The sequence below is a fragment of the Prionailurus viverrinus genome, chromosome B3 (genome assembly GCF_022837055.1).
Source record: "Prionailurus viverrinus isolate Anna chromosome B3, UM_Priviv_1.0, whole genome shotgun sequence".
NCBI classification, from domain to species: domain Eukaryota; kingdom Metazoa; phylum Chordata; class Mammalia; order Carnivora; family Felidae; genus Prionailurus; species Prionailurus viverrinus.
Genome location: NC_062566.1, coordinates 110670772 through 110690697, shown reverse-complemented (window position 1 = coordinate 110690697; position 19926 = coordinate 110670772). Strand labels below are relative to the sequence as shown.

The following is a 19926-nucleotide window of genomic DNA, read 5'->3' as shown; positions in this document are numbered from 1 at the left end:
ACCCCCCCCAAAAGCAGCACTGATTAAAAAGCAAAAACAGGTCCAGACATACCGAGGGAAAATACATAATGTCCTCATTCAATTAGTGAAAATGAAGGATTTGGGGGTGACATGAACCTCTCTTTTGTTTTACTAGAAATTATAAAAGTAATGAATACTTATTATTAAAAGTTCAGACAATAGAGAAGCCTAATGGGTGACAAGTGAAAGCCTACACCCCACACTTCCTCTCCTCAGGAATAATGGCCCTTCACAGTGTGCTGTGGCCTCTCCAGACTGTTTCTGTGCACAAATAGATAAACAGATGGTCAGGCAGAGGAGGAGATACAGTTTTTTGGTATTTGTTTTGGTTTTTGCTGTGAAACTTGCTCTATTAATGTATCAGAGACTTCCATCCACGATAATAAGTACAAATGTACTTATTTCATTCGTTTTGATAGCCGTGTAATTTTTCAAGCACGGATATTCCACAATTCTTGAGATCATTACCCTCACTGATGGACAGTACTTAATTTTTAAGCTACTTAATTCCACTTAGGTCATTAGTCTTTTTTAAATGTCCTGTTTGGAAAGGTTTCACATTTCTTGAAGATGAATTAGAAACAAGATGCTACCTTGCCAATTCAAAATTTCACTACGAAAGATTCCCAAGTCTTTACATACAGCAATTTATATTTATAATAAATTATCTTTTGTTAACATAGAATACAAAATATAAAGAAGAGTAAGAAGAAAAGAAGACAGCATTACCAAAAAAAAAAAAAAAAAAAAAAAAGTGCTCCTCCCAAAGTCAACTGAAAATAACAACTACTTATGGCAAACATCAGGAGCAAACTAATGATGCAAAGTAGAATTCTTGCACTATAATGTGAAATTTCTTAAACTATGATGTCAAAAACTTTTAATTTTACTACTAACATGTTTAATAATAAAATAATAATTTTTAAATTTTAATAAAATTTCATTAAAAACTGAAAGGCCTGATAAATACTTCATTCTTATTTCCAGAGGAGTTCATGGTAATACTCAGTTTGGGCCAAGTTCGCACCTTGACGTGGCCATTCTGCGCTGAGTCAAACAGAGAATTTGGTGCCCCTCTAATTTCTAAGTTTCAGAGAGGACTGTAATCACACAGAAAAGATCTGGAAGGACAAGCCAATCGGATGATAGCACTGAAGATGGCAGCGATGACGATGGACAGTAATGGCTGAAATTTCCACAGCACTGTCTCTGTGTGAAACACTATTTCTAGATTCTTCACATAGTTTAACTCATGTAATCCTCACACCAATCCTGGGAGGAGGGAACATACGTAATCATTGCTGCAAAAGAGGGAAGTGAGGAACAGCAAGGCTCGGTAACTTGCCCGAGGCCACACAGCTGCTAAGCGACTAGCACACAGCCCGCTCCAGGGTCAACTCTTCGCTACTAGGGGCACCTGGGTGGTTCGGTTAAGTGTCAGACTTCCACTCAAGCCATGATCTCTTGGTTCGTGGGTTTGAGATCTGAGTCGGCCTCTGCATTGTCAGCATGGAGTCTGCTTCAGATCCTGACTCCCTCCCTCCCTCTTTCCCTCCCCGCTTCCCCTGCTTGTGTGCTCTTTCTCTCTCTCAAAAATAAACATTAAAAAAATTTTTTTTAATAAAAATTTATTTTTAAAAATTTATTTAAAAAACAACAACAAAAAAAAACCTCTTAGCTACTATACCCACCGTGTCTCACAGCAGAGAGTAACAGTGGGCACCTCTGGGGAGGCAGTGCCCAGGGAGGAAGGCCCGGTGAATGGTGGCTTTTGCTGTTACACTCCAAATACTTCTACAGATTTACAATTTTTTACAGTAAATACTTTAACGTATTTCTTGAAAAAAATCACAAGTCTTATTTACATAAGCCAAAATACTAAACTAAAATTTCATTTTACCCTGAAAAATTATGATAAAAAGAGATTTTAATCAGTCCTTCTCTTAGTTTATCAAATCCTCCAAACTTTAATGTCAGTGTCACCTGAGGCAAGGAGAGAGGCTGCTTCACTCCACATTACTGAAATGAGGACCTGTAATTATACATGAGAAGGTAATTCTGACTCCCTGAGAAAAAAGTTAGGAAAGAATTTCTGTAAGAACAGAATTCCAAGGAAAAGGGAAATCTCTCCTCCTCCCAGTAAAGGATTAGGTCTACCAAATTTTTTGGCCTAAAGCAGGGTTTGCAAACTCAAATGCTTATTAGGATGAGTTGGGGTTACAAAGGGAGAGGTGGGACTCCTGCAAATTGAACAGAACATGCGCCTCTAAAGAGGCCAACTGCTCCCCAGCAATTGTCACCATGTAGAACCATTTGACCTCCCATAGTCAAACCATCTGATTTTTCAAAAGCTGTCCAAAATACAGACTTTTACATTAAATCTTCTGGATTTACACAAAAAATCCCAAATATATCATACGGGGAAAAAACAAAAACAAAACCTGCGGTCCTAATTTAGCTGGTGGGGCCATCAGTTTACAACCTGTAGCTTATGGTGGGCACCTCATCAATGTTTCATCTGAAAAAACCAACCGTGGATAACTGCAGTCTTCTCAGAAGTTGGAATTCTTCCTCACAAATTTACATGCATCTCGGAAGCCTCTAGGCTTCTAAAAAATGTTAGATGCTTCATTAGCATTTTCAGTAATCTACAAATCTTGCTAAAGTATTTGCCCCGCAGCTACAGGAATCGAAGCACTCATACAAACCATACCTGTGCCTCATGGCTAGGTACCGGAGGTCCAGGCACCCCTTAACAATGAGGCCATAGTCCTGCAGCAGCTTGCTGGCATCTTCTGAAGATCCTACTCCAACTTTTAAAATACTGCCATCTGCCAAAATATCCAATAATGTTTTTGGTAGTGTTTTTCCGCCACGGATCAACTTTGGCAAGCGAACTAAGACACAGAAGCCACTCGAGGAGGCCATTTGAAGGAGTGACAGGGGACTGGCTTTGCCTTCCGAATTCACCTGCAAGAGGAAAACAGGGCCACAGTTCATACCCTACCACAGCACCAAGTACAACATGAAACTGGCAAGAAAAAGTCTAAGAAGGGCGCCTGGGTGGCTCAGTCGGTTAAGCGTCCGACTTCAGCTCAGGTCACGATCTCACGGTCTGGGAGTTCGAGCCCCGAGTCGGGCTCTGGGCTGATGGCTCGGAGCCTGGAGCCTGCTTCCGATTCTGTGTCTCCCTCTCTCTCTGCCCCTCCCCCGTTCATGCTCTGTCTCTCTCTGTCTCAAAAATAAATAAACGTTATAAAAAAATAAAAAAATAAAAAAAAAGAAAAAGTCTAAGAAGTAATTCCTTAACTTCCCAAGGGAAGTGGCTGGCCAAATTTTGGTTCAAATCGAAGGATGAGCCGATGCCAGCAAGCACAATGGACTTTGTGAAGCAGCAGCCTAAACAAAGGTTACTGAGGGCCCCAAATGTGAGCCTGAAATGTGAGCAGTCCATAAATGGTGACACAGAGGAGTGGTGGCTGAGTCACGTGAAACATACTGGGTTTTATTTTTTTTTTTTTTTTTTTTTTATTTTTTTATGAAATTTATTGACAAATTGGTTTCCATACAACACCCAGTGCTCATCCCAAAAGGTGCCCTCCTCAATACCCATCACCCACCCTCTCCTCCCTCCCACCCCATACTGGGTTTTAAAAGTCTAAGTGAAAAAATCTAAGAGGTAGAGCGCCAAATGATAAACACCCTTTTCGTTACCCAGACTCTCCAACACGCATGCTAGCAACTCTACTCATTTACCTTATCGTTACTGCCTCAACATCCAATTTTTGAAAAGAGGTAGGAAATACAGTACCAGAAGTAAGCGGTACCTGCCAATATAATAAATCCTGGTAGCCCAAGGTGCTTTCTCAGCATTTTATGATCACAAATGGTGTTCACTAAGAAAAAAAAAATGTATACTGAGCCTGAGCTAGGATCCTTATATCTTAAGAGATGGAAATAACTTTTTATATTAACTGATCTAGTTTTAATCTTTTTGAGGTAACAGATAGTTACTTCAAAGCTGGAGAAAAGAGCTGACAGCTAAGAAGTCATTCCTAGAAAAATTTACATGCAAAATTCACATTAATGAAAAGTCCTCTAAAGCTATCCACTGAACCCAGGTTAAACATCCAATAAATTCCAATCCTTCTCATTTTTTGGGACAGGAAATTTAGGACCTACAGGTGAAGCAGTTTGCCTGAACGAGGAGGGATAATGACAAAGTTAGGACTAGAACCCAAATTCCCAAATCTGGAAGGGCAGTTCTCAACCAAGATTTATTTGCACCCCCCTCCCACATCTGAGGGACATCTGACGATGTCTGGAGAAATTCTGGGTTGCCACAACTTGGAGAGCTGGTGCACAAGTACCTAACAGGTAGAGGCCAGAATGCTACCAAATATCCTACAAGGTACCAGATAGCCTCTCACGGCAACCAATCATCCGCCCAAAATATTCACAGCAGGAAACGCTGCTCTGGGCAATGCAGTTCTCTCACTGCTATGTATCAGAGGGCTAGGCATTGTACCAGGTGCCACCGTGGATATGAAGTTATGTAACAGATGGAACCTACCTTAGGGATTAGAGCCTTATTAGTAGGGTACAATCCACACAAATTGCATGGTAAATACCAAAGGAGTGACTCAAAGTGTTACAAGTAATCAGAGGTAGGATATTTCAGAGTTGAGGTTACCAAAACCACAGAAAGGAAATAGTTAAGATCACAGAGCTTCTGTTAAAAACAAAATCCAGAGAGCCCTTGTCTTTGGCTTCTACTTCACTAAGTAAAATCATGGCCCAACTCACAAAATCTTAGGATCTCCTTCCTCAGGCAGTGCTTTATCAATGAGGGTTATTTCCATATCCTCAAACAAAGCATGCCAGTTTGATTTCTAAGGTGTCTATTTCTTAGGGCTTAGCCAAGGTCAAAAAAGACCCTACAAGAAACTTGACTACTGGTTCCTGTTCTATAACAATTCATCCAGATGTGGCTTTTTATCAGTGAAGAATTCCCTTCCTCCATATACCAACTCTCCAAGAAAAAGCTATACATCTCTTCTTCTAATATTTAGCACTGTTAATGTGACATAATACTCACTGCAAATTCCTAAGGCTGGATCTCTGTACATCTTTTGAGTGGTGTTCCATTGTCTAAAATACTTTACATAAATAAATAAATAAATAAATAAATAAATAAGTCTTTTTAATACTGTTTTGGGATTGTGCTTAAGATCCAATGGATCACATACAGTTTTTCCACTAGGAATTCAAATGTTTATGATTCAAATAGGTACCCAATTTATGTGGAATGTGTCATTGGAAGAATAATGCTTTTAGCAGAGTCAATTTGGCTTAAAGAATAAGACATCTAATCTAGTCTTTATTTCTCATATTCCCCCCCTTTGCTTCCTAGTATCTTTTTGCCTTGACATCACTGACTACTTATGGAAAACAATGGAATCCTTGGCTTACCAACATTATATTTAATAAAACAACAAAAAAAGACACATTTAAATTTCATTAGCATTATTTAATCCAGTGTTCTTTAGATTAGTCAACTCATAAAAATGTCTGTGACATACATAACATATATATACATATGCATTTATACATTATAAACATGTAGTACTATACTAATATGTCACAGATAATATTAAACATACACAAAAGTAAAAACTTTTAATGAATGATGCCATGAAGCATCAAAGTTTGGAAAAAATTTTTGTATGGAAACTTTTCCTGTATTCCAGTGATTCACTTAGAAAGCACTGGTTTAAAGAGTCTCTTTCCTGAGGGCCAGTGGATAATCTATTTGGGCTTCAGGATTCTTTAAAGTCCAGAGCTGTACAACTTTCTGGAAAAGCCCACAATTCTTCAAATGACCCCATGGTGGCAGCAGAGAGTAAAGGATGATCTGAGACCATCTTCTGGACTTGAACAGATTAATAAGCATTCTTAGTCTGTGGAGTTTATGTTTCAGTTAAATTTAGACCATGGCTTTGAGATATGAATGAGCTTATCCTGTTTAAGTGACACAATAAAGGCTTAATGGGGCTAGAAAGTAACAATAGGAGGATAAAAAAAAAAAAAATAGGGTGGGAAGAGAATAGGAGACAAATCAGAGATGCTGAGAGAGGCCAGAGCATGTAAGTCCCTAAGTAAATGTAAGTAATTAAGATATCTCCGTTTTACTGAAAGCAATGAAATGGTTTTAACCAGAGGACTGACATGATCTGATTTTCATTTTTAAAAGTTCACTTTGGTTACCATACGGGGTGCGGGGACCGTAGATGCACAAGAGTCCAAGCTGGGAGGCAACTCAGGAGGGTACCACAAAGGTCTACAGAAGAGACCCTTGAAGCTTAGGCTAGGGAGGAAGCAGAGGAGAGGCAGAGAAGTACATGGATGCAACATCTATTCTGGAGACAGCACTAGGAAGTATTACCAGAAAAGGGTTAATAGTAAGGAAAAGGATGTAGACCTCCAGCAGGCTTGAAGCCTGGGCCTGTAGAACAATGCTCTTTGGAAAACGACCTTCACTTCATTCAATCTTTAGTGCACCAATTATTTGCATCCATCGAGCGAGGACATCTGTAGCTAGAGACTCTAGAAAACATCAGGCAGGAGCCAGGGGCCAGAAAGATATTTAACATGTCCATCCCCACCTTCCCAAAAGAAAGGCATCTTTTGGCTTCTCAAACATGGCAGAAACCTCATTTTGTACATGTGATTTACATATAATTATACATTACCATGAATAATTCAGGGGGATCTGGAAACCCATACCTCTATCTGGTAGAATGCTATGTTATTTCCACAACCATTTCTATGAATTTCTACATATGTTACCACTGAAGAAACTCAGCATACCATAATTGCCTGTTTGTGTCTGATTTTCAATCTTACCATTTCTGTTGGTCAGCCCTTAGTGGGGAGAATGTCTCCCTGACTTTCATCTTAAAGGTAGAGAAGACTAAGGATAATACTGGTTTGGGAAGAAAACTCAAAAGTTCTGTTGGGAACATGGTAAGTTTGGGATGACTATTAGCCTTTGAAGGGAAGACGCCAAGTAGACAGGTGGACATAAAAGGCTAGAGTTCTAATTTTAAGAGTCATCAGCATGTCAATGGTATTTAAAGCTATAAGGCAGACGAGATCACTTAAGAAAAGAATGTTGATTAGAAGACATAAATTTGTGGTCCATGGACACATCTGTTGATCCCCAGACATGTTTAATATTACCATTATTTTGGTTTCCACATATTTAAAACTTGCACCAAATTTTAAAAATTAGTAAAATTCACACTATTAAAAAGTCTATTTAAAAAAATCTCTTTAGGGGCGCCTGGCTGGTTCGGTGGGTTAAGCGTCTGACTTGAGCTCAGGTCATGATCTCATGGTTCATGGGTTCAAGCCCCACATTGGGCTCTGTGCTGACAGCTCAGAGCCTGGATGGAGCCTGCTTCGGATTCTGTGTCTCCCTCTTTCTCTGCCCCTCCCCTGCTTGCACTCTCTCTCTCAAAAATAAATATACATTTGGCACAAAAACAGACACTCAGATCAATGAAACAGAATAGAGAACCCAGAAATGGACCCACAAGCATATGGCCAACTCATCTTTGACAAAGCAGGAAAGAATATCCAATGGAATAAAGACAGTCTCTTCACCAAGTGGTGCTGGGAGAACTGGACGGCAACATGCAGAAAAATGAACCTGCACCACTTTCTTACACCATACACAAAAATAAACTCAAAATGGATCAAAGACCTAAACGTAAGACAGGAAGCCATCAAAATCCTCGAGGAGAAAGCAGGCAAAAACCTCTTTGACCTCAGCCGCAGCAACTTCTTACTCAACATGTCTCTGGAGGCAAGGGAAACAAAAGCAAAAATGAACTATTGGGATCTCATCAAAATAAAAAGCTTCTGCACAGCGAGGGAAACAATCAGCAAAACTAAAAGGCAACCGATGGAATGGGAGAAGATATCTGCAAACGACATATCAGATAAAGGGGTAGTATCCAACATCTATAAAGAACTTACCAAACTCAACACCCAAAAAACAAATAATCCAGTGAAGAAATGGGCAAAAGACATGAATAGGCACTTCTCCAAAGACATCCAGATGGCCAGCCAACATATGAAAAAATGCTCAACATCACTCATCATCAGGGAACTACAAATCAAAACCACAATGAGATACCACCTCACACCTGTCAGAATGACTAACATTAACAACTCAGGGAACAACAGATGTTGGCAAGGATGCAGAGAAAGAGAATCTCTTTTGCACTGCTGGTGGGAATGCAAGCTGGTACAGCCACTCTGGAAAACAGTATGGAGGTTCCTCAAAAAATTAAAAATAGAATTACCCTACGACCCAGGAACTGCACTACTAGGTATTTATCCAAAGGATATAGGTGTGCTGTTTCGAAGGAGCGCATACACCCCCATGTTTATAGCAGCACTATCAACAATAGCCAAAGCATGGAAAGAGCCCAAATGTCCATCGATGAATGAATGGATAAAGAAGATGTGGTACATATATATAAGGGAGTATTACTCGGCAATCAAAAAGAATGAAATCTTGCCATTTGCAACTACGTGGATGAACTAGAGGGTATTATGCTAAGCAAAATTAGTCAGAGAAAGACAAATATTATATGACTTCACTCATATGAGGACTTTAAGACACAGAGCAGATGAACATAAGAGAAGGGAAGCAAAAATAATATAAAAACAGGGAGGGGGACAAAATATAAGAGACTCTTAAATACGGAGAACAGAGGTTTACTGGAGGGGTTGTGGGAGGGGGGATGCGCTAAATGGGTAAGGGGAATCAAGGAATCTACCCCTGAAATCACTGTTGCACTATATGCTAACTAACTTGGATGTAAATTTTTAAAAATAATAATAAATAAAAATAAATAAAATTTAAAAAAAAAGAAGGAAAAGAGGAAAGAATCATACTGAGAGGAGACAGAAAAGTATGAAGACACGAAAGCCAAGAAGAATGTCTTATGCAGGAACTGTGCAGGTGCTTTTGACAGCTAGAATAACACTGGATTATTAAATAAGTGTCCACTGGATTCAAAAACAAGAAAGCCATCAACTTCATCAGTTTCAGTGGAGTAGTATAGTAGGAAGTCAGATTAAAGTAGTTTGAGGAATAAATGGAGCAAATTATACCCAAGCAAGTAGAAGAAAAAAAATGAGAGAAAGAGAAGAAATCAATGAAATAAAACACAAACATACAATAAAGAAGATCAACAAAGTGAGAAGTTGATTCTTTGAAAAGACTAATAAAATTGATAAACTCATAGAAGGAGAAATCAAGAAAAAAGAAAGAAGCAAAATTAATGATGTCAAGAAGGAAAAAGGAGCCAACTCTACATATCTTTCTGATTGGGGAAAAAAACCTGAAGATATTATAAACATGTTTATGCTCATAATTTTAAAATTTGAAAGAAGATTCTGATGAAAAATATAATTTATCAAAACAGACATGAATATGGGGCACATGGCTGGCTCAGTTGGAAAAGTATGCCACTCTGGATCTCAGGGTTGCGAGTTCAAGTCCCGTGTTGGATGTGGAGACTACTTACTTAATAAATAAACAATTTTTTTTTAAAAAGACACGAAGAAATAGAAAATCTGAAGAGGCCCAAAACTATTAACTATCCCTAATTCAAACACTTCCCTTAAAAAAAAAAATAACTGCAGATGGCTTCACCAGTAGATCCTAATCAAATATTTAAGGAAAAAAGAATGACAATCTTTTTTTTTTTTTTTTTTTTTTGAGAGAAAGAGAGAGAGCATGCATGCAAGCAGGGGATGGGGAGAAGCAGAGAGAATTTTTATTTATTTATTTATTTATTTTAATTTTTTTTTAATGTTTATTTATTTTTAGGACAGAGAGAGACAGAGCATGAATGGGGGGAGGGTCAGAGAGAGAGGGATACACAGAATCGGAAGCAGGCTCCAGCCTCTGAGCTGTCAGCACAGAGCCCGATGCGGGGCTCGAACTCGTGAACCACGAGATCATGACCTGAGCCGAAGTCAGATGCTTAACTGACTGAGCCACTCAGGCACCCAAAAAAGAATGAAATCGTATAGAAACTCTTCCAGAGAACACAACATTAACTTGTTGTGTGAGGCCAATATAACTTTTACTCAAAATCAGACAGGGTCATTTCTAGAAAAGAAAATTATAATCCAATATCACTCTCATGAACATAGTTTTAAAAAAATCCTCTAAAATGCATTAGCAAAATGAATTCAGCAATGTATAAAAAGAATAAAGACATCAGGACCAACCTGGATTTACTCCAGAAATTAAAACACCAATGTCTTTCACCACAAAAACAGAATAAAGGAGAAAAACTACATAGTCATCTCAAGAAATACAGAAAAGTACTTGATAAAATTCAACAACTGTTCATAATGAAAAAAAAAAAACAACTCTTAACAAACCAAGAATAGAATTCAATGTATTTAATCTGGTAAAGGGATCTACAAACAAACATCGGCATTGCCGAACATGGCACATATTGTATTCAACATGAAAATGTTGAAAGCTGTCATTTTAAAAAATTTATTTATTTAGTCTTTTAATTTTTTTTTTAATGTTTACTTATTTTTGAAAGAGAAAGAGCAAGCGTGGGGAACCGCCAGAGAGAGAGGGGGACAAAGGATTCGAAGCAGGTTCTGTGCAGACAACAGGGAGCCTGATGCAGGGCTCGAACTCACAAACCATGAGATCATGACCTGGGCCGAAGTCGGATGCTTAACTGACTGAGCCACCTAGGCACCTCTGAAAGCTGTCATTTTGGGATAGGGAATGAGTCAGGGATGCCTACTGTCACCACTTCTACTGGGCACTTACACTGTGATCCTAGTCAGTACAGTAAGGTAAGAAAAGAAACAAAAGGTGTAAGGACAGGAAAGAAAGAAAATGGTCACTTCTCAAATGATATAAGAGTGTACACAAAAATCCAAAAGAATCTACAAGTAATTTGAATTAATGAGTTTAGTAAGGGTCCTTAATAGGAGAGAAATATATAAAAATCAACTGCATTTCCAGATACCAGAAACACAAAAAAATTTTAAAGATTTCATTTATAACAGAATTTTTAAAATCACAGAAAACTACCAATTTTTAAGAGAAATTAGAGATCTAAATAAATATTCCTAGGTTATAAAACTCAATATTCTAAGAAGTTAATTCCCCACAGATTGATCTACTGATGCCAATACAATCTCAATCAAAATATCAAGAATTTTTTTTTGTAGAACCTGAAAAGCAGGTTTTAAAATGTATAAGGAAATGCAAAGGACTATGATGAAGATATTTTGGAAAAAGAACAAGATAGCAAGTATCACTGTCCTAGGTATCAGGAGTCATGATAAAACAACAGTAACTAAGATAGTTTGTGATCACTGGTGCAAGAATAGGAAAACAGACTATTAGAGAGCCCACAAACAGATCTATTCATATAGATAATATGTTCTGAGGTAAAGAGACATTGCTGAGCAGTGAGGAAAGGTTTATCTTTTCAATTTATGGTACTAGGTAGGACAAGTGGATATCCATATGAGGGAAAAATAAAACTTGACCCTACCTCACAGCCCCACCCCCACACACAATGAATTTCAGGTGAATCATAAATCTAAATGTGCGAGATTAATGCCATAAAACTCCAAGAAAATAATAGAGGAAATATCTTTATGCATAGGAATAGGATAAGACTTCTTAAACTGTACCATACAGATCTTCTGATCATCAAAAGATAATATTAAAAAGAATGTAAAGGCGGGGTGCTTGGCTGGCTCGGTTGGTAGAGCATGCAACTCTTGATCATGGGGTGATGAGTTCGAGCCCCATGCTGGGTGTGGAGATTACTTAAAAATACATTCTTAAGGGGTGCCTAGGTGGCTCAGTTGGTTGAGCTCCCGGCTTCAGCTCAGGTCACGATCTCACGGTTTGTGAGTTCGAGCCCCGCAACAGGCTTCCTGCAGTCAGCGCAGAGTCCACTTCAGATCCTCTGTCCCCCTCTCTCTCTACCCCTCCCCCGCTCACACTCTCTCTCAAAAATAAAAATTAAAGGGGCGCCTGGGTGGCGCAGTCAGTTAAGCGTCCGACTTCAGCCAGGTCAGGATCTCGCGGTCCGTGAGTTCGAGCCCCGCATCGGGCTCTGGGCTGATGGCTCAGAGCCTGGAGCCTGTTTCCGATTCTGTGTCTCCCTCTCTCTCTGCCCCTCCCCCGTTCATGCTCTGTCTCTCTCCGTCCCAAAAATAAATAAACGTTGAAAAAAAAAATTAAAAAAATAAATTAAAAAAATAAAAATTAAAAAAAAATTTTTTTTAAATACAATCTTAAGGGGCACCTGGGTGGCTCAGTCAGTTAAGCGGCCGACTTCGGCTCAGGTCATGATCTCACAGTCCGTGAGTTTGAGCTCCGCGTCGGGCTCTGTGCTGACAGCTCAGAGCCTGGAGCCTGTTTCAGATTCCGTGTCTCCCTCTCTCTGACCTTCCCCTGTTCATGCTCTGTCTCTCCCTGTCTCAAAAATAAATAAAATGTTTAAAAAAAAATACAATCTTAAAAAAATAATAATGTAAAGGCAATTTACAGAATGGGAGAAAACATCCGAGGTATACATTTAACTCACAAAGGATTCATACCCAGAATATAAAAAGAATTCCTATAATAGATCAGTAAGAAAAAGACAAATCAAAGAAAAAGGGGCAAGAGACTTGCCACTTAGAGATATCTAAATGATCAATAAAATGTAAAAAGATGCTCAACCAAAAAATAAAATAAATAAATTAAAACTTTATAGTACAGCAAAGGAAATTATCAACAAAACTAAACGGCAACCTACTGAATGGGAAAAGATATTTGCAAATGACATACCTGATAAAGGGTTAGATTCCAAAATATATCAAGAACTTACAAACTCAGCACCCAAAACACAAATAATCCAATTTAAAAATGGGCAGAAGATACGAATAGACATTTTGTACACATAGCCAACGGACACATGAAAAGATGATCAATGTCACTCATCATTAGGGGAATGCAAACCAAAACTACAATGAGATACCATCTCACACCCATCAGAATGCTAAAATCAACAACACAAGAGACAACAGGCACGGTGGCTTGTGGAGAAAGGGGATGTGGAGAAAGGGGAACCCTCTTGCACTGTGGATGGGAATGCAAACCAATGCAGCCACTCTGGAAAACAGTATGGAGGTCCTCAAAAAAGTTAAAAATAGAACTACCCTATAATCCAGCAACTTCAGTACCCAAAGAATACAAAAATACTAATTCAAAGGGATATATGCACCCCAATGTTTATAGCAGCATTATCTACAATAACCAAATTATGGAATCAGCCCAAGTGCCCATCAACTGATGAATGGAAAAAGGAGACGTGGGGGTGCCTGCGTGGCACAGTCAGGTAAGTCTCAGACTCTTGATTTTGGCTCAGGTCATGATCTTACAGTTCGTGGGATGGAGCCCTATGTCAGGCTCTGGGCTAATAGCCCAGAGCCTGCTTGCCATTCTCTCTCTCCCTCTCTCTCTGCTCCTCCCTGACTTGTGCATGCATGCCCTCTCTCTAAAAATAAAGAGGCATTAAAAAATGGCTTAGTAAAAAAGTAAATAATCTGACAGTCCCAAATAAATAAAAATAAAAATCTGGCAGTACCAAAAAATAAACAAAAATTAAAAATAAAAATCTAACAGTACCAACTGTTGACGAGATACAGACAAAGACAGCCTTGGTGGGAGGTTAAATCAGTATAACCACTTCTGAAAACAGGCGAACAATGGCTACACTCATACAATACTGACCGGAGGGTATATTAGTTAAAACCTCCTTGGCAAACAGTTTGGTATTATCCATGTAAGTTAAATATACACACAATTCTATGATGTAGGACTCCACTCCTAGATACATATGCCCAATAATATTGTGTCCATAAATTTACTGCAACATTATTTGTAAGATCTCCAAACCACAAACTCAAATGCCCATCAATATTAGAATGGATGAAGTGAATCATGATATATTTATACAAGGGATTACTATATGGCAAAGAGTCACAGTCACACACACCAGAGATAAATCTCACGATGTTGAGCAAAAGAAGTCAGACACAAAAGAATACATACTCTACAGTTTCACATATATTAAATTTAAAAAGCAGGCAAATCTAAATTACAGTGCTTAGGGATGCATGCATAAGTAGTAAAAGTATAAAGAAAAACAAGAATGTAAATACTATAAAATCAGGATAATGATAACTGTTGGGGGACAATGATTATAAGCGGAGCTTCTGGGGTACTAGCAATCTTCTATTTCCTGACCTAGTTTCTAGTTACACAGCTGTTCTCTTTAGATAAATTATTTAGCTATTTTCGGTTCAGGCACTTTTCTTGATGTGTTTTATTTCACAATAAAAAGGTTAAAAAAAAAAAAAAAGACTTCAGGGGCAAGTAAAACAGATTAGACAAAACTAAATAAAGAAAAAGGGGACTGTAAAAGGGACCTAAAGAAACCGCGCAGAATGAATCCATAGAGACTACAATATGTTAAATATAAAAGAGATTACCAGATATGTAGGATAACATAAAAAGTTGAGAATAGAGCTGATCAAATTACAGCAAGAAAGCAGGAAGAGGAGGGAGAAGATGAGAAAGAAAAGAGAGGGTGGTGGTGGAGAGAAGAACAAACAGGGTAAAAACAATCTGCAAAGAGAATTCAAAAATTGATAAAAGAGGGGCGCCTGGGTGGCTCAGGCGGTTGAGTGTCCAACTCTCAATTTCAGAGGTGAATCTCACCGTTCGTGGGTTTGAACCTCGTGTCGGGCTACACACTGATGGCATGGAGCCTGCTTGGGATCCTCTCTCCCTCTCCTTCTGCCCCTCCCCCACTCACACACATATTCTCTTTCTCAAAAATAAATAAATAAGCTTTAATTTTTTTTTTAACGTTTATTTATTTTTGAGACAGAGAGAGACAGAGCATGAACAGGGGAGGAGCAGAGAGAGAGGGAGACACAGAATCCGAAACAGGCTCCAGGCTCTGAGCTGTCAGCACAGAGCCTGACGTGGGGCTCAAACTCACGGACCGTGAGATCATGACCTGAGCCGAAGTCGGACGCTTAACCGACCGAGCCACCCAGGCGCCCCAAATAAGCTTTAAAAAAAAGAAAGAAAATGCAATGACTTCTTTAAAAAATACTACTAATAAAATGAAAATTGATAGAAGATGTCAATCCTCATTTCTACCTATCTCTCAGAATCCCATGTTGGTAATACAGAAAGAACACTTAGCCTCATCATACTGAATCTTCAGGACCACAAACTCAAAGTGTAGATCTTAAAAGGAGCTACAGAAAGTTAGACTACCTACAAAGAATCAACACTTAGACTGATAGTCATTTTAAACAGCAACAACAGAAGCTAGAAGACAATGGAATACTGTCTTGAAAATGATGATAAATTGCCATGCTAGAATTTTTTATCCAGTAAAATACCTTTCTTTCAAGCTTAAGAGCAAACTAAAGACACTTTCAAAACAAGAACAATGACAACTAGTTTAATGAGCTTTGAAGACATAAACTTCTAAGAATGACCTTAAAGAAAATGATCCTAAGGAAAAAATGAGCAAAGAAAAAGGTAAACATTTTGGTAAATCCAAACAAATACTCACTGTATTAGACAAGAACAAAAATGTCAACTATACAAGCACACAAAAGTGAATAAAAGAGAAAGGGAGGGGCACCTGAGTGGCTCAGTCGGTTAAGCATCCGACTTCGGCTCACATCATGATCTCACAGTTGGTGAGTTTGAGTCCCGCATCGGGCTCTGTGCTGATGGCTCAGAGCCTGGAGCCTGCTTCAGATTCTGCGTCTCCCTCTCTCTCTGCCCCTCCCCCACGCATGCTCTGTTTCCCTCTCTGTCAAAAATAAATAAACATTTAAAACAAAAATTTTTTTAAAAAGAGAAAGGGAAATGGAAGAATGGCGACACCAAGGAAGAATAATTTTCTTCATAAAGCTTTTCTGTGGCAGCAAATAGGGAAATGCAATCACACCTGAAGATGTGGCATCCAGCATGAATTCAATGCTTATCCAAAGCCAAAATGAAGTGGGTTTTGGGTTATTTGCCACTTTAACTTATCCACATCTCTGCTACAGTAATTAAACAGTATTAAATCAACTGCTGTTACTAACCACTCACTTCAGACTACCCTGCGGCTGCAGTTATACTTCATTTAGTTAGAAAATCAAGGCGCTTGGCAAAAGTGAATGTTCCTAATCTACTACAGCTCACTGTTTAGTGATGTTTTCTTCTATTATTGTTGGACTATTTCTAAAATGATAGAATTTCGTATACAGAATCGACCAGAAGTGTCCAATGGTGTCCTGATGACTCATGCTCACTGGCAGAAACAACTATTGTTGCTGATACGATGAAATCCCTTGAGCGGGCGTAAGGTCTTGGGTGACTACTAAACCCTTCTGGACGCTGTCAAGTGTTCTCGTTCGTGGTCATCCCTGGCATCTGGTTGACCTCTTACCAAATCTGGGACCCGATTTGGTGGCAGCTATTCTGCTTAGGGCCTCTTCTGATTACACTTCCTGGCCGTAGGCCATATTCTACATATCCAAAAGACATATATCGGATAAGACATATATCAACAAGGAATGATAACTATGATTTATTTATAGTTATGTAATATCTTCTGTTTCAAGGAGATTAAAGTTCACTCAGTGAATCAGAATGACAGAGGAACAGACGCACCCTGTGATCCTCATCACAACTATGTAACGACTCTCCCCAAAGAAGACCTATTAGAAAAACGAACCAGATGGTTAGGAAAGCCCTGGGCTCAAACGGCGATTACCTTTTTATGCCTCCCATCTCCTATCTGTAAAGTGAAGGTAACAATAGAATCTTCCCACACGGGATTTACTGTGGAAATTAAATGAGATGCTGCAAACAAACAGCAAAGTACCTGGCTGAGAGCAAACAGTATTTCAGATTTTAATGTTATCTCTTTAAATGCTACTTTGTGTAATAATTCCCATTTAAATAGACTTCCTTAACTAACTTCTCCATGGCACCCTTATGAAAATACTATTTAAAATACTAATAGTAGCTAATGTTTAATGAGTACTTACTATATGTGAAAATCATGCTGAACCCTTTATAGGGCTTATCTATTTGACTCCTTTGAAAAGCCCTGGGAGGGAGCTACCATTACAGCCCTATGACAAACAAGTTCATGAGCCTCTGAGAAGGTAAGTAGCTTGTCTGAGTTCACAGAATAAGCGGTCAAAATGGGACTCGGACAGATCTGTCTCACTCCAGAACCCATGATTTTAAGCACTCTCCTCTCCTGATGAGAGAAGCAGCTTCTCCGTCTGCTAAATTCTATTTATGAGCTAGTTGAGAACAAGCTAATTCTCCTTTAGTCTTATCCTCTACTTGACTATTCAAGGTCCCTAGTTAGAAAAGCAGAAAAGATATACATGGTTTATTTTTGCTTTTTAACTTACCCACTCACAGTCAATTCCAAGTACTGGGAGATCTTCTAACTCACTCCTAAGCAATGGCTCGATGTGGTCCCACTCTGCCTCGTGAGACACAGTCACCACCTTTGCTTCGAGAATCTTCTCCTCCCATGAGGCTCTGGGGGCACCGCAGTGCAGCTGGTCGTCTGCTGGAGGGGGCTGCTCCCTCCTGCCCAGGGCTTGCTGCTGCTTCCGCCGTTGCCAGGGGTCAAGGCTCGCTTTGCTCCTCCGGCACCGGATGCCCTTCCACAGGACAAACCCCCCCACAGCCACACCGACAAGGGTGGTCACTGTCAAAGCCGTTAAGTATTTAGACATCTTCAACTTTTTTGCGGCTTAGGAAAGCATATCAGTAATCCCACAATCTGCAAAACAAATGGCAACAATATATTTATATACAGAATTTAAACCTATATGGAAACATGTTTTCCCCTAAAAAGCGCTCCACTTATAATCCATGTGTCCACAAACTAAACAAACAAACAAAAAAAAACAAAAAAGAAAGAAAAAGCTACAAATTTCCACATGGAAAAAGTGATATTTAACTTTTTCATTTTTCTACTTTCTCGGTCTTCATTCTCAGCCAAGAAAACGCCCCTGCATTCTACCAGCTGCCCAGTGCTCCCTTAATCAGGCATTAACAGGGTGTCTGAACATACATATACGTGTATGGAATTTGAAAAATTAAAATTAATTATAATCCTCCTACCCTTAGGTAACCAGTTATCAGTGTGATGTTCAATTGTTTCACACAATTAAATAAACAATAAGAATGGCAGATCATTTCAGTCAGGGAAACTCCACATAACAGTCTCTCTTCCATTTCTCCTATAGCACACGGTTTTCTCCATCTACCTTTTGTGTTCCTATTTTTGACAGAGAAATGGACATACAGCGCTGTTTCTGTACTACTTACATAACGACAGTAAATGTGTAACAATAAATGGTAGGTGGCTGTTAGCCTCAGTCACACAGGGCGATCATGAGGCAGACACCGTTCGGCACAAAGTAATTGATCCCATTTGGGAAGCAGGCCCAGTGTAGTCATATAACGCCATTATTCAAGGGAAGTCAGGTATCTAAATTTTATGTGAAATGTCACTATTTTTAAGTGTCAGCAATAAATTCACTGTGCCAGCCAAACAAAAACACTCTGGGCTCCGTGCCACCCACCTGTGGATTCTGGCCTACAATCTGTATTGCCCAAAGACATGGTGACCTGCTAGATGCTGCCTACACTTTTCTATGGCCGAGAGTTTCCCACTGAAGGTGTACTATTTTTATCATCTTTCAAAGCTTCAATAATAATTTTTTTAAGTTTATTTATTCGTTTTGGCAGGGGAGGAGCAGAGAGAGAGGAACAGGGAGAGAATCCCAAGCAGGTTCTGTGCTGTCAGCGCAGAACCCAACATGGGGCTCGAACACACGAACCACAAGATCATGCCAAGATCAAGAGTTGGATGCCTAACTGACTGAACCACCCAGGCACTCCAATAACAATTATTTTTTAAATAATTTAATAGTTACAACAACCCTGGGCTATAATCATGTAGGCATGGATTAACCGGGGGGGATGAAAAATGAAATCACACAATTATTACACTGCTAATGAAAACAAGAAAATAGCTGTGTTATTTTTAAAATACTTACTTTATTGCAGAAGTACTAAGTGCTAAGTACTCATGTACTTTCTCCAGTACTTTTACTGAAGGCTTAATGAGATTCAAGAATTTGCACAAATTTCTAGTTAAAATAATCTGAAAAGACGTTTAAAAAAAAAACCTCTTCCCTTTCCCACTTTAAACAATACAAAATGCTGGAGAAAACATCAAAAATATAAATGTTTAATAAAGAGTTAAACTCAAAAGAAAGGGAAATCATCAGCTGCCAGAAATGGAAACAGGGAACCCTGGAACTCCTGGGTGGGAGATATGTGGGGGTGGGGGGAGGGCACAGACCAGAACTCCTAGCAGCCTCAGTGCTGGGCTTTATTGCCAGTCCATGGCCAGAAGTCTAGGCCACAGGCCCAGGGCACAGCTGGGACCCAGGAAGTGCTGCCTTGTCCATGAACAGGAAACTGAAAGGGTTCAACTACCATGGTCCAGGCAAGCACCCGCCCAAGGCTGAGAGTATGAACAGAACTCCTCATGAGAAGGCAGATTCTCAGGCCTGCACTGTGAGGCAGTAGAGGGCCCAAATTCACATTATCCTCACAAAAGGAAACTCTAAGTTTTAAAGAAACTAGCTTTAAAGAAACTAAAACTAAGGGGCGCCTAGGTGGCTCAGTCGGTTAAGTGTCCAACTTTGGCTGAGGTC

General features: G+C 39.2%; 1 protein-coding gene across 4 annotated transcripts in view; it reads right to left on the bottom strand.

Annotated features, from left to right (window-relative positions):
- Positions 1-19926, bottom strand: part of EXD2 (exonuclease 3'-5' domain containing 2) — an 89633-nt gene that overhangs the window by 22060 nt on the left and 47647 nt on the right. For all 4 annotated transcript variants that reach the window (XM_047861181.1, XM_047861182.1, XM_047861179.1 and 1 more), the window contains 2 exons: positions 17596-17975; positions 2735-2991 (listed from right to left, as the gene is read on the bottom strand). In XM_047861181.1, coding sequence (XP_047717137.1) covers positions 2735-2991; positions 17596-17928 — 590 coding nt within the window. In that variant the 5' untranslated portion in view covers positions 17929-17975. The remainder of the gene's footprint in view (positions 1-2734; positions 2992-17595; positions 17976-19926) is intronic.